This window comes from Sorex fumeus, unplaced genomic scaffold, assembly GCF_029834395.1.
Source record: "Sorex fumeus unplaced genomic scaffold, SorFum_2.1 ptg000063l, whole genome shotgun sequence".
NCBI classification, from domain to species: Eukaryota; Metazoa; Chordata; class Mammalia; order Eulipotyphla; family Soricidae; genus Sorex; species Sorex fumeus.
Window position 1 is genome coordinate 11232203 of NW_026606120.1, and position 15004 is coordinate 11247206.

Here is a 15004-nt window from a genome sequence, read left to right on the forward strand (position 1 = left end):
TATAACTGGTAAGATTGAAATGGTCATTGAAAGCCTTCCTTTATAGGTCTTATGAAGCGTAGGACCTATCACTTCTCTAGAATAACCTACCAAATATTTTAAGAATCAAAACTAATCCTTTCGAAGTTTTACCCCCAAAAATCAAAGGAAGCGATGAAGAGTTTATATTCCCAAAATCATGATTCGTGACTATGTTTGTCACTGATGTCATGTCAGCATTAACCTTATACCAAAACCAAAGATACACTGGAAAAGACAAAGCAAAGCTAGGGGAAAAACAGTCCAGCCAGAATGCATCCTACCCGGCACCTCGTATGGTCCCCTACGCCCACCAGGAGTGAGCACAGAGCTGGAAATAAGCCCTGAACACCACTGGGTGTGGCCCAAAAAAACCAAAAAGTCTGCATATCTCCCCTATGGTCAACATTGCTGCAAAACCCCAAAACTAAATATTTGCAAACTGGATTCACCAGCAAATTAATAAAATTGTATGCCATGACCAAGAGGGAATTATAGCTGAAATATGAATGTGACTCATAATATTTGAAAAATCATTGTAATATATACTACACAAACACAATTGAGGACAGAAACCACATGACCTCTTGATGCAGATAGGCAGTGACCAGGTTCAGTGCCCTTTCATAATCAAAAAATACCCGGTGGCATAGAACACTCCCTGTGTATAATAAAAGCTGTCAATAAAAAGACTGTGGCTAACATCATAGTGAGGAAAGGCTGGAAGATCTTCGACTTTGATCCAGAAGTAAGGCTAGGATGCCACTTACCGCTGCTATTCCACACATCATTGGCAAATGCTAGCCAGAGCCATTTGACATCCGTTTAACAGGAAAAGAGATGACATATGATCACAAAAGAAATATAAGTGACCTGTTTGCACATGATGTGATTTTTCATATACAACACCATGAGGGTTTCAAAGATTACTCAAAAGAAATTCAAGAAATTTGCAGGATTCTGGTTTAATTATCAGAAACCTATGTTTCTATGTATTACATTTTGAACGATGATGAATCTGAAAAGGAAGTTAATCACATTTATTCCAGCAATAAAAAGGAGTAAATATTTGCAAATTAAACAAGGAGGTGAAAGACTTGTACACTGAAAAATTCAAACAATTCAAAGAATATACAAATAGACACCGCACATCCATAGGCTCAAAGACTCCTTAAAATGTCCATACTACCAGGCCGAAAGATTTAGTGCGGTCCTTACAAGAATTGTAATAGCATTATTTTTGCAGAGAACAGGAAATATCTTAAAGCTCTTATAGACTCCCAGGGAAACCCAGATAACCTGGATAATCTCATAACTGAGAACGGTTTGAGGCCTCACCCACCCTGATTTCAAAACATACTACAAAACCAGTAGTGATTAAGATGGATGCTGCTAACGTAAAGATAGATAATGTAGACCAATGGAACACTATTGGAATCCCAGAATGAAAATTTTGAATTTATGGTCAAATGACTTGATAAGACTACAATTGGGGTAAAGTTAGTGTCTTCAGTAACATTGAGAAATCTCAGCGTTCACATGCAAAATCACATAATTGTACCCTTACTTGACACAGTGCACAAAAATTAAGTCACTAGATATAAGTCCTAAAAACATTAAACCTTTGGAAGAATGCCAAGGAAGGACCTTGGGGTATCCAACTTGGCAGTGATTTATAGGCAACAAGAAGCAAAAATAGACAAATGGGACTATCCCCAAAATGTGAAACTTTTGTGTGTCAAAAGCAGCAGCAGAGTGAAAAGACATACAGTCTAGGAGAAAATGGATGTGAATCATCCTCCTGGAGATCAAGCTGATGCCTTAGATCCAGAAAGAACTTTTGCAGCTTGAGAGCGACACAAAACAGGCTGATGGAAAAGGGGACAGAGGACTTGAATAGAGAAAGAAGACAGTAGAAACACATGGTGTTGTTCAGCATCACTAACACTAAAGGAGAGGAGAATCATAATCACGTGATTTGTAACTTCACACCTTTCAGGGTGGCCACTATTCGAGGAACTATAATGTTGGCAAGAACCTGGAGGTCTTTTTTTACTTCCCTTTGGGGGCCATACCCAGCAATGCTTAGGGGTTACTCCTGACTCTGCACTCAGAAATTACCCCTGGCGGTGCTTGGGGGGCAATATGGGATGCCGGGATTTGAACCTGGGTCAGCTGCTTGCAAGGCAAACGCCCCACCTGCTGTACTATCACTCCGGCCCAAACCTGGAGATCTTTACTCTGTTGATTTGAACATAAAATATTGCCACCTTCGTGGAAGGTAGGATGGAGGCTCCTCAAAAAAATTAAATTAGAATAAGAGCCTGCAAATCTTCCCCTGTATGTATGCCCACAAAATTGAGTGTGGGGTCACAGGAGTAGCTCACCCTGCCAGAGCACATGCTTTCATATGAAAGTCCTGAGTTTGATTCCCAGCATCAGGGGTACCCAAGCAGAGTAAGGAGAAATCCCCCCTGATCACTCCTGGGTGTGACCTAAAAACAAATTGAAAGCAGGATTTCAGAAAATGATTCATATGCCCCTGTCCATCACATCAGTTACAATAGCTAAGAGTTAGTACCCGTCCTAGTGTGCGTCGGTGTGAATGGGTAAAGAGATGTGTGTGCTTACAATGGAATTCATGCAGCACCGAAGAGGAAGTCCCTTCATGCTACAATGTGGGTAAACTACATTGTAGTAACAAGCAAAACAAACTGGTCACAAAAGTGGAAATAAGTACTGTGTGATTCTAGAAATAGCCAAAGCAGTCAAAATAATAGAAATAAGGTTAGAACGTACTTTCTTTGGAGTGAGGTAGGAGGGAGTGATCATCAGTGTGTAGTTTCAGTATTGCAAGCTGAGAAGGTCCCAGATGAAAACGTTCTTAAGATCCACTTTCACAACAATGTGAATGTACTTAACATACTGAACTGTAGGACTTGGAAATTGGTTAAGGTGGGGAAGGAGCTGACACAAAGAGTGGAACGGGTGCTGGCTCCAAGTGGCAAGAAATGGGTCAAAATAGTGAATTTAATGCATTTTTTTTAATTACAGTAGAACATTGACTTGGGCTACATTCTTATGTAATCAGATAATTGTTATGACAACCTGTGGTACAAAAGACAGTGGTATTTCTTAACATTTAGAAAAAATGGTTCTAGAACCGGAGAAATCGAGGGTGAGAAAACAACAGATAATCTTTTAACCCTGGTTCCTGCCTTCCTTCCCCTGTGGTGTCTGCTCTCCACTCCATTGTATAATACCAGAGAATGTGAGAAACTTAGGGAATTAGAGATGCTTTATTTCCATTTATAAGTATATTTCCATTTATAAAATATAAGTATTTATACAGTGCCAATATATGTTTATATCCTTTAACATTTCAGTGAAGTACTTACTATAAAAAAAAAGCACTGTCATGGACATCTTGATATTTTTATTTAAAGAACAAGTTTTCCATTTTTATAGTTCAGGAAATCTGTTATTAGAAAATACTAATTACATTTTGCTCCTTACATATCTTAATTTAGTTTTTCTCTTCCTTATTTCCACATATCTGCTCTTTTTTAGTCAACAATTTGTCAAATAATTTTAAATTGACATCTGATTTCAAAATTCAGATTACAGGGGAGGGAATGATAAACACTCCATAATTACATGTGATGATCTTATGGGTTTCTATTTGACTAAAGAAACAGTCTCCTTACAGTTATTCTGGAGTCATAGAACCATATATTTTAGGTGTGTTTTGACTGTGAAAAGAGTTAGTGATGACAATTCGTGTATATATTAGATATGTAGAATAATGAAAGATCTGTTCCCTTTGAAATTTGCAAATAGAGTATAAATACATTGAATTGCTCCTGTTGTGATAGATCTGGCTCAAATGTGCTTCTGTTTGTGTGCCATTTAGCTGAAGGTGATGAAAATAGTTAAAAATGGCTTTGCTCTTAGGAAATTTTTAGGTCTGGGTTTTTCAGAAATAGAGCCGGGGAATGTTTGAGGACCTGCTTCCTGAGACGCTCCTCAGGCATGTAAACTCAGAAATAACTTGGAATTGAAAGGAAGAAAAAAAATACTCCTTTGAAATTTATTTCTGAAACATTGATGACACAAATTCCTTTATATTACACTTTTTTTAAGAGGAAAAAATATTCATGGTGTGCTACAGTTCATGTTTGAGGGGTTCAGTATGAGCTGGCTTATATGTAGTGTATTCATATTGGAGGCTTCAGTATAAGCTAGTTTAAGTTTATATTGGAGTATTTTGAAGCAGCAGCATTTGCTAATACTGCACTATTACATTATAATAAGTTTAGTGGCATTGAGGCCAGACATATAATACAGGAATTAAGGCACTTGCCTTGCATGTGGATGACTTGGTTTGATCTCTGTCGCTGCATACTGCCCGAGTACAACCAGGTCATTCCTGAGCACCACTGGATGTGAGTTCAAAAACCCAGAAACAAACCAACAAAAAAATATTAGTGGCATGAGAATACTCCTTTGCGAGTCATTTTCAAAGTATTTGTTTGTAAATGATACAGATGTCAACCATGTCCTACGGTAGGTAAGGGAGAAATTTGCATTCACAAGATGACGTTCTCCAAGTTAGAGAATTAGTATCCATTTGTCACATACATATTTGGAATTGAGTGATTATTTTTAAAAATCTGGAGTATATGCTTTTTTGTTCTTTAAAGAAAGGCATTTGTGTGACAGTTAATAAACAGCATTTGAACTTGAACTCTTGTTTCCTAATCCCATTTATGTTCTTCCTCCCCATTCATGTAACAATGTTCATAAAACCTCTTTAAGTAAACTTAGCATTGTGGTTGATCAGATAGGCTTGAGAATTCTCTCTCAGCAAAAGATGAACGGACAGCTGTGGACTGTCGTAGTAAAGCTATGTAAGCCTGATGCCTTATGAACAGTAGTATGTTTTAACTAAGATTTAAGGCCTCTGGCGTGGATTTTGGAATCATCTTTATTCTCTCTCTTCTTAACCATTGTCTTCAACTATCGAAAGTGCCTAATAATTCTATATTATATATACACTGACTGCTATTACTATATCTGTCTGAGATTTTCAGTCTAGGATTTCTTAGTTGGTAGAAAGATACTAACAAAATTCACTGTCCACTGTCCATTGATTTGCTCGAGCGGGCCCAGTAACATCTTCACTGTGAGACTTGTTACTGTGTTTGACATATCAAATACATCACAGGTAGCTTGCCAGGCTTTGCTGTGCAGGCGAGATACTCTCGGTAGCTTGCCAGTCTCTCCGAGATGGGCAGAGGAATCGAACCCAGGGCCAGCAGGGTTGGCCACGTACAGGACAAACGCCCTACCTGGTGTGCTATCGCTCCAGCCCACTAACAAAATACCTAGTAATTTTCATTCTATGGGTAGGTTAAATTTTAAGTCAAATAAAAATTTAATTTAGGGATCAGAGAAATGGGTACATGAATTAAGGCATTTGCCTTTCACCTGGCCAACCCCGGGTCCTTCCCACCGCTGTGTGTGGTTGGTTCCTTGAACACTGCTGGGTGTGCCCTTGAGACTCCATTATTCCTTTAAATTTAGCACCACCAGCCAAATAATTATTTGGAGAACTTTTCTGGACTAATCTGATGTATCCTCACCAACAGTAAATAGGTGATTTTTTTTCATGTGAAAGCTAATTCCTTTTGCCTTTTCATCAGGCAGATCAAATCATTAAACAGTTAAACAGAGAGAGAAATGCAAAGTCGTACTGTGTGAGCATGGAATAGAAGAACAACACACTGAGGTTTGGGTGGGTCTCTTATAGCTCACAGCAATTGCTAGCACGTATGTCCCTGTATTTTAACTATCAGTGAGGTCTTGAGAATTTACAGTGTGCCAGGCACGGTATATAATAAACAGAGTATAGTTGAAACCCCATAATCTGATGATGTTGAGGCTATTTTTAGTCTCCTATTTTTGCAGGGGGGGTGGGTGGGGCTTGGGCCACACCCCATCAGTCCTCAGGATTTACTCAAGGCTTTGCACTCAGGAATTACTCCCTGCAGGGCTTGGGGGAACCATAAGGGATGTCAGGAATCTAGCTTGAGTAGGCTACGTGCAAGGCAAATGCCCTAGTGCTAGGGCACTGCATTGTCTCTCCAAAAGGGAAACTAAGAAAGACAAAGGAGCATTTTGGATTCACACAGTGAAAAAGATTGAGGCCGTGATCCAGGCCTCCACCGTCTAGACTCAGAGCTCACACTCCAGGCCTCCTCATGAAGTGCTGCCTGCCAGCACCTTCTCCTACCTCAGCACTGAGGTGTTTCTGCTCTGAAGCATATTCATTTCTAAGTGCCATGTTTAAGGAGAGAAGCCTGATGCATTTCTGCTTGCACGAGACACATACATGAAGCATAGTGTAGTCATACGTAAGGAGAGTTGGAAGTCAGTGTTGGGAGTGATGGGTTTTCGCTGGGTCCTCCTATCCCTTCTGATGACTGACCTGGCTGTACTTCCTTCTCCTCAGTTTATAGCTCTTTTGGACCCTTTTCCAGTCAGAACTACATTCTGTTGAAGTGGTAAGGAAAGGTACCCCAGGAAGGTGAGGTTCCTCGAAGCACAGTGCTGAATCATTGGTACAGAACAGTTGTTGTATGCCCCAGAAGACCGTTTCCTTGGTAGACTGGGGGAGACTTGGTGTACCAGGAAATTACAGTCTTCGGAAAGACTGGGACTTTTCTGAACCAAGATTCTTTCCTTTTTCCTCATTTAACTCTGATCCCTTCAAACCATTTTATTTTCAAACTAGGTGAGAAATATTTTTCCTAAGTATTTAGCAAATAACATGGCTGATTGAAGATCAATTCTTTCTTCATTGAATCCCCATGAATTACAAAGTTGCTTATGATTGAGTTTCAGGCATCAGTGCCCTCACATCCACCCCTTCACTAATGCCCACTTCCCTCCACGAGGGTCCCTAGTTTCCCTCCTGCCCTCAAGATCATTTTGATACAGTGACCACTGCTCCTCTGGCTCCCCCAGAGGCCAGCGATCTGCAGGTGTGGAGTGCCCCAGGGAAGGCTAGAGATAGATGCAGCCCGGGAGAGCCCCAAACAGCCTGCGTGTGCTCAGCCAACGCTGGCAGCTCTGGGGCCAGGGGAAGCCCATTTCACAGCCTACGCAGCATTTGCCTGGCAAGAAGAGAAAATGCCTAACATCCTGGCGATGCTAGACGTCTAGGGGGTGTTGCCTGTGGTGGCGCTCTGAGAGAGAAGCCTGAGGGGTGCGCACAGCCCTGCCTTCCTCTCATTCCACTCAAAGTTGTAGGAAACGCCAACAATTCTCGTTTGACTCATGAACTACTGTCAGCGAGTCCTGGACAGAAACCACGTGGGAAGTAAATGTTGTCATGTCTGAATCCCATAGTATTTACTCATTCATTATTCCTTTCCCAAACCCCTACTTAAGTGCTTCTTAGCTTTGTTGGCTCAAGCACTACTCAAGAATTTGGTGAAGGCATGCTCAGGGGGAAAAAAAAAAGATATTTTTAGAGAATTTTGCATATACTTTCTTAACCCTAAGCCCCCAGGAGCCAGTTTGTGAGCTGTGGGTTGTGGGTAGATACCTGCTATGGGTTTCCCATAGGTACTGTTCGGGGTCCAAAGGAATACTGGAAATTTTAACCCATAGATGCTTCTCATCTGTTTGATGTTCGACATTGATGAAAAGTAATCACAGCATACATTAATCAGAACATGTGTGTGTGTGTGTGTGTGTGTGTGTGTGTGTGGTGTCAGGAATTGTTTATTAAAACTTTAACTTTGAATACCAGTTGTCTAATATTTACTTTTGTCTCTCTCTCTTTTAAAGCTCGGTAAAATGCGGCTGACAATTCCATGTCGGGCCCTTACCTGTTCTCATCTGCAGTGTTTTGATGCAACTCTTTATATTCAGATGAATGAGAAAAAACCAACGTGGGTTTGCCCTGTCTGTGACAAGAAGGCACCATATGAACACCTCATTATTGATGGGTATGTCCATTTAAAAAAAACGGAACCAGAGTGGTAGTACAGCAGGTAGGGTATTTGCCTTGCACCCGATCGACCTGGTTCAATTCCTGGCATCCCGTATGGTCCCCCAACACCACCAGCAGTAATTCCTGGGTGTAGAGCAGGAATTATGCCTGAGCATGGCCAGGTGTGACCAAAAAAAGAAAAAAATTTATAGTGTATGCTTATACTTGAAGTGACCATCTGTTATCCAGGTTTATTTTGATTAGGTTTGGGGCTAAGATTGACATGTAGCAGTCAGGGAACTCACTTCAAGATCTGGAGTATATCACTTTTTCTGGACTAAATTGATGGGCTGGAGCAATAGCACAGGGTAGGGTTTTTGCCTTTCAGGGGTTCGATTTCTCCGCCCCTCTTGGCAAGCTACTGAGAGTATCCCGCCCGCACAGCAAAGTCTGTCAAGCTACCCGTGACAAATTTGATATGCCAAAAATAGTAACAACAAGTCTCACAATGGAGACATTACCGGTGCCCACTCGAGCAAATTAACGAACAATGGGAGGACAGTGCTACAGTGCAAATTGGTCCCTAAGCCGAGAAACATAAGCACTGCCACATGTGAACCCCCCCCACCCAGAACCAACCAAAATCTGCTCTATTTTCTGAGTCATATTCTTAAGAAATTTTATGAATCTAGAAATAAACTTTATAATTTTCAAGGTTAGTAGTTGAAACTGTGAACATGTTCTCCCTTTTAATTTTATATCCTCTAGTTTTTAAAATGCATGTTTCTGTCAGCTCTCTCTGACATTTACCATTTAAGCACTGGTGGTTCTGAGCAGGCTGTGTTCCTAACGTTGGGCCTGTTCCCAGCATGAGTCCACCCATCCGGGGACATGCAGACTAGTTTAGAGACAGAGTGGAGGGGCCAGAGAGTTGGCTCAGTGGGCTGCGCAGGAGGTGCAGGGTAGATCCCTCGGGCGCCACTTGGTCGCCCCTCTCTGCTAGTCATGACCACACACCTCCCCCCCCCAAAAAAAAAAATTTGAGAAAGAGTAGAAAAAGGCCTGAAACTCCAGTCAGACTAAAGCATCCCCCAGATTGGGACTTTGCCTGACCTTGGAGATTCTCTCCAAGTCCTCCTGCCTGACCTCCCTGCCCGACTTCCTGACGTTGCTCGGTTGCCAGCAGCACCGCGGGGCCCTGCACTATTTCACATGTCCCGGTCGGTGTCCTCTCACCCTTCCCCTGTTCCCTGCCCCCTTTTTCTTCAGTCCCCATTTTCACCACTGAACAAGGAAAATTATGACAAGGACTATTTTATTCCCTACTCTCCCCAGCAAGCATTAGGCAGCACATAATGTTTGAGAAAATACTGAAGTCTGGAGGTGTGGTAGAAGAAATGGAGTACATGGAGCAGTACGGGATAGTAAGCCAGAGCCTGAAATCCAGCAGGTCACTCAACAGAGGAAAAGTTGACTTGCGTTTCACATATTCTGCACTTAATTTCTCAGAGATAATAGTAGCCACTGACAAATTTTATATTGATAGTAACTTTTTACCAGTTCTTTAGGCACCCTTGCCAAGTGGAATTTTTCTTACTACTAAAGCCATAGACACACATTTAGAAAAAGTTGGGAAATAATACCTTTGGTTTATCATTTTCTAATTTTGATTTTTGCATAGTTTTGGTTGCACAGTATCAGTATCTCTAAGGGGTTGGGGGGTTCTGGTCCACACTGGGTGTGAGGGGAGAAGAAGGGACCATTCAGTGCCCAGAATTGAACTCAGTGTCCCGCGTGCAAGGCAGTCTTTTCATGGGGGTGTGAGGGCACCCTTCGGTGCTTGCAGCTGACTCCTCAAAGTTCTGGCGAGAAGGGGCTGTGCAGTGCCAGTGACCGAGCCTGACCTCCACTGAGTCAAGCAGAGCAAGTGCTCAGCCCATTGACTGCCTCTTCTGCCCTCACTATTTATACAGTTTTTCCATCTTTCAGTTTCAGGTAACATTTGAACCAAATATTTGGCCATTGTGTATTTCAAAATTTTTATGATATTCATCAGGGAAACACAATTTTATATAGGTGCTGGAGCGATAGCACAGCGGTAGGGCGTTTGCCTTGCATGCAGCCAGCATGGCCGACCCGAGTTCGATTCCTCCGCCCCTCTCGGAGAGCCCGGCAAGCTACCGAGAGTATTCGATATGCCAGACACAGTAACAACAAAGTCTCCAATGGAGACGTTACTGGGCCCGCTCGAGCAAATCGATGATCAACGGGAGGGCCTTTACCTTTACCTTTACCTTCATTTTGTTAAATACAATATGCTTTTTATATACTGTTAGAAAAGAATTTTTTTAAATCAGACAACTACGCAATGCTCAGGGCTTACTCCTGGTTCTGTACTCAGGGATCACTCCTGGTGGGATTTGGGGGACCATCAGGGTGCTGGGGATCAAGCCTGGGTAAGGCTGTGTGCAAGGCAAACACCCTCCGAGCTGTCCTTTGTCTCTGGCCCCAACAATTTGACTTCTATTTAGTCCTCAGTTTTGAGAACAAACAGTGCTTTGCCCTACTCACTTACACCTGAACAAAACTGAAAATCTGGGGCCTGGAGTAATAGCACAGCAGGTAGGGCAATTGCCTTGCACGCAGCCAACCCGGCTTCAATTCCCAGCATCCCATATGGTCCCCCGAGCACTGCCAGGAGTTATTCTTGAGTGCAAAACCAGGAGTAACCCTTGAACATCGCCGGGTGTGACCCAAAAAAGCAAAAAGAAAAAAAAACAGAATTCTGACCCTGTGTTTGTTTGTTTGTTTTGATTGGGGCCACACCTGCCTTTCTCAGGAGTGACTCCTGATGGTGCTTCAGGGCACAGGAATGCCAGGTGTGAACCTGGGCCGACCCATGTGCAAGGCAAACGCCCTCCCCACTGTGCTAGGGCTCCGTACTAGGGCTCTGGGTGGGACTTTTTTTTTTTTAATAAAAATTTACAACTCTAATACATCTTCATTTAAAATTTAATATTAAAAGAAGAAATTAATTTTTACAGCTTGTTCATGGAAATCCTAAAATACTGTACAGATTGTGATGAAATACAATTTAAGGAAGATGGTTCTTGGGCACCTATGAGATCAAAAAAGGAAGTACAGGAAGTTTCTGCCTCTTACAATGGAGTTGATGGTGAGTGTCCATTTCCCAAGGTAGGGCCTGCTCCTGCTGGTGTGAATCCTCTGTTTTCAATATTGAAATTAATGCTTTTAAAAACCCCTCTGCAGTTTATGGACAGCTCTTTAACACTTATTAAATTATCAATTATATTTTCAGAAGTAGTAATACTTTAAATCCGTTGTTTTGCTCAGCTTTAACATTTTCTGGTATAAGATTTCAAAGAAGCATAATCTAATAAGTCATTTGTGAAGTCATGCTTTTGAAATGATACCCTTTTGGATTTCTAACAGATTTTGTACAGATGAGTAAACATTTCTGTCTTTGCCATTCTTTTTTGGCTTTTAATCTGTTTTTGCTGGAAGAACACAATGACTTTTTGTAAATATTACCATTTCTTTTTACTTCTTTAAATTTTATTTTATTTTTATAAAGTTGACAATAATTTATTACATTTACTATTCCAACACTAATCCCACCACCATTATACCTCCCCACCACCAAATTTCGAATGTTTCCACCCCAACCCCCAAAGCAGAACCTAAAGAATTTCTTTTTTATAGCTTGTTATGAATATTCCGCTAAAAATTATCCAAAACAATTTACTTAGAAGAAAGTATTTGAAGATTGTTGTATTTCACCCTGGAGCCATCATGACCTTGCCTTGGTACATTAGTGGTGTAGAATATGCAGTGTCACACTCCCCCCAACCAGGAATTCTAAAACTTTTAAATACAGTGATAGAGCTGAGGTTTTTTTGTTTGTTTGTTTAAACTGGATGGTGACTTTGGGGTCTAAAGGCCTCTCGGTGACCTATCATTCTGTGTTGCCCTCTTCTGAGAGATTTATTTTCGAGTCTCTGGATCACGGCCATTAATGAGCTTATATGGCGCCAGAGCAGTTTGTGGGCGTAAATGCCAGGCTCCAGGAAGCTCCCGGGAGATGGGGGAGGTCGCCCATTCGTGACTCCCTGTGAGCCAGGTGATTTCAGTCATAAGTCCTGCATACCTGGGTTTTTCAGCAGATTCACTCTTGGATGAGGCTCATCTGAGCCTGTGGAAATCTGCCGTGAGCATGGCGGTGGTTGAGTTCTGGACGTTTTCAGCTGCTGGGACGAGTTGGGGTGGGTGGGGAGGACTCAGCCGCCCTGCCCTGCAGATTGCCCCGAAAGAGACAGCCTGGCGAGGGGTCCGGAGGCATCTCCGCAGCATAGCATGTTGCTCGTGTTGCTCTCTTCCGAGAGATTTATTTCGGAGTCTCTGGATCATGGCTGACCATATCATTTCTTAAGTATGTCAGGTACTGGCATCCTCTGCCCTCAGAGCATTCGGTTGCTCTACTTCAGACTTGCTTTTTCAGATCAGTCCCGTCACAGTCACAAGTAAATAGTCTGGGCCTGCTTCGAGCTGAGGGAGGCCCCGGCTCCTGCGCTCACACCCCCTCCTCCCACACAGGCTGTCTGAGCTCCACGCTGGAGCATCAGGTGACGTCACACCACCAGTCCTCGAATAAGAACAAGAAAGTCGAAGTAATCGACCTCACCATTGACAGCTCATCTGATGAAGAGGAGGAGGAGCCATCTGCCAAGAGGACCTGTCCTTCTCTGTCGCCCACATCACCGCTGAATAACAAGGGGTAAGGCCCATGGGAACAGCATCGTGAAAGGCCGCCACACAGATAGGATGCAGAGCCCTGTCCGGTGTACTGTTGCACAGGACTGTGATTTTCTCCCAGTTGTGTGTCAGGAGGGGCATGTGTCATTGCTGTAGAAAGCAGACCAGGACCCACAGCATGCTTCTCGGTCATTGTGACTTACAGCCAGTAGCTTCCCGCGTTTCCCAGTGAGCATCATGTTAGTGATGGGGATGCTCATGAGACACTGATGTCTGCTCCGTGTCCAACACCCTGTCCGGGGCATGGGCGGACACGCTTCCCTCCTGAAAGAGTCCAACATGGTGGAGGAGATGGTTTAGGTAAAACAATAGCTGGTTCTAGCTGTGCTCTCGAGCAGACTGTCAGTGTGAGGATGCTTCCAGGGTTCTCAGCAGAGTCTGTTTGGCCGAGGCACAATTACAGCTCTTCACTGTTGGTCAGTCTCAACATCGATCTGCTCCCTTCTAGGTAGGAGAATTATGTATCATGTTGTCACCGCATAGGGGTTACTCGGGAAAGCCCCCTCCAGGGCCACAGTGACAGTACAACAGGTAGGATGCATGCAACTGCCCCAGATTCCATCCCTGGTACCCTATAGCGTCCACTGAGCCCAGAACCAGGAGTGATCCCTGAGTACCGCCAGGTGTGGCCCCAGAAGAAAAACTTAGGATATCTATTTGAACTTATTTATGGAAGCTTATTTATTGCAGCAGTCAGCGACAGGCTAGTAAATGAACCCCTTGCTTTTTGGTGGCTTGGCTCTCAGGAATAGAATACAGTCTAACATATCCCTGCTTCTGACTTTCACACTAGTTAGCATATAGAAGTAAAGACTTGAAATCATAACCTACAAGCCTTTAAAATCATTACTCTGCACAGAATGAATGTTTAGAGCCTGAAGATATAGCCAGGTGGCAGAGCCCCTGCCTCGCAGGCTTGAGACTGTAAGACCTGTCACCACGTGCGAGTGAGTTCTTGGTGGCGTGGTTGTCTGCGATGCTCCATGCTCCAGCCAGCTAATGTGCAGCACTGTGCTGGTGTGCCCGCCCAGGCTGGAGGCAGCTGCGGAGGGGCAGAGGGGACATCAAACTCGGGAAATTGGTTCTGTGACTATTTCAGCTCTAATTCTGCTTTGTTTTTCTTGTTGTTTTCCCTTTCGTTTTGAATTTGTTGGCGTAGCATTCGTTTATAAGTGTGTGAATATCTGTTTCAGGGTTGCAGTCTTCCCATTCCCTGACTGTCACCCACATGTAGTGTCCCTCCTCCTCTCTCCCCTCCACTCCCCAGCCTTCCTCATCTCGTCCTGTCACCAAGTGCAGGTTTATGCTGTTGGACTCGGCTCTTTGTTCACTTTGTTTCTTCATATCCTGCATAGGAGTGAGATCACCCGTGCTTGTCTTTCTCCTTCTCGCTTTCTTGACTTAGCATGACCATGACCCCCTCCATGCTCCACCCATGTCCAGCAAAAAAGATGTCGTCTGGGGCTGGAGCAATAGCACAGCGGGTAGGGCGTTTGCCTTGCACATGGCCGAACCAGGTTTGATTCCCGGCATCCCATATGGTCCCCTGAGCACCGCCAGGGGTGATTCCTGAGCACAGAGCCAGGAGTAGCCCCTGTGCATCGCCGGGTGTGACCCAAAAAGAAAAAATGTTGTCTTCTCTTATATTGGAGTAGGATTCTGCTTTGTCCTTTCCCCTGTTGGACACCTGGGCCGTTTCCAGCTGTCTGTCAGCAGTGCTATGAATGCAGGCATGCGTGCCTTTCTGTGCTTGTTGGTGGGTGTTCTTTGGGTAGATGCCGTGGATGGAACTGCTGGATCGTCTGGTAGTTTCAGCTGTAATTTTAAAACAGGAGTATACGTGCTGTGTCCCAGAGAGCATGAGCCAGTTTCCCGCCCAGCGGTGAGCGCAGGGTCCTTTTTCTCTGCTCCCCACCAGCCCTGATGGTTTCTGATTTTGTGAATCAGGCCGTTCCCACTAGTCGAGACATCTCATTGTTTCAATTTATGTTTTCCTTGACAATCAGTGGCGATCTTCATTTTTCTCTTATGCCTGTTGGTGGTCTCTGTGTCCTCTTTGGTGAAATGATTGCTGAGTTCTCCTCTCGCTAAGTTACACTCATTAAGGATGTTAATATTAATCATATAGATGGATCCTATGAAGCAGCTTTA

General features: G+C 43.4%; 1 protein-coding gene across 1 annotated transcript in view; it reads left to right on the forward strand.

The window, feature by feature from the left end:
• PIAS1 (protein inhibitor of activated STAT 1) overlaps positions 1–15004 on the forward strand; it is a 133219-nt gene that overhangs the window by 109086 nt on the left and 9129 nt on the right. Inside the window, exons 9-11 of the mRNA XM_056127800.1 lie at positions 7876–8036; positions 11065–11195; positions 12635–12815. Of these exons, the coding sequence (XP_055983775.1) occupies positions 7876–8036; positions 11065–11195; positions 12635–12815 (473 nt within the window). The remainder of the gene's footprint in view (positions 1–7875; positions 8037–11064; positions 11196–12634; positions 12816–15004) is intronic.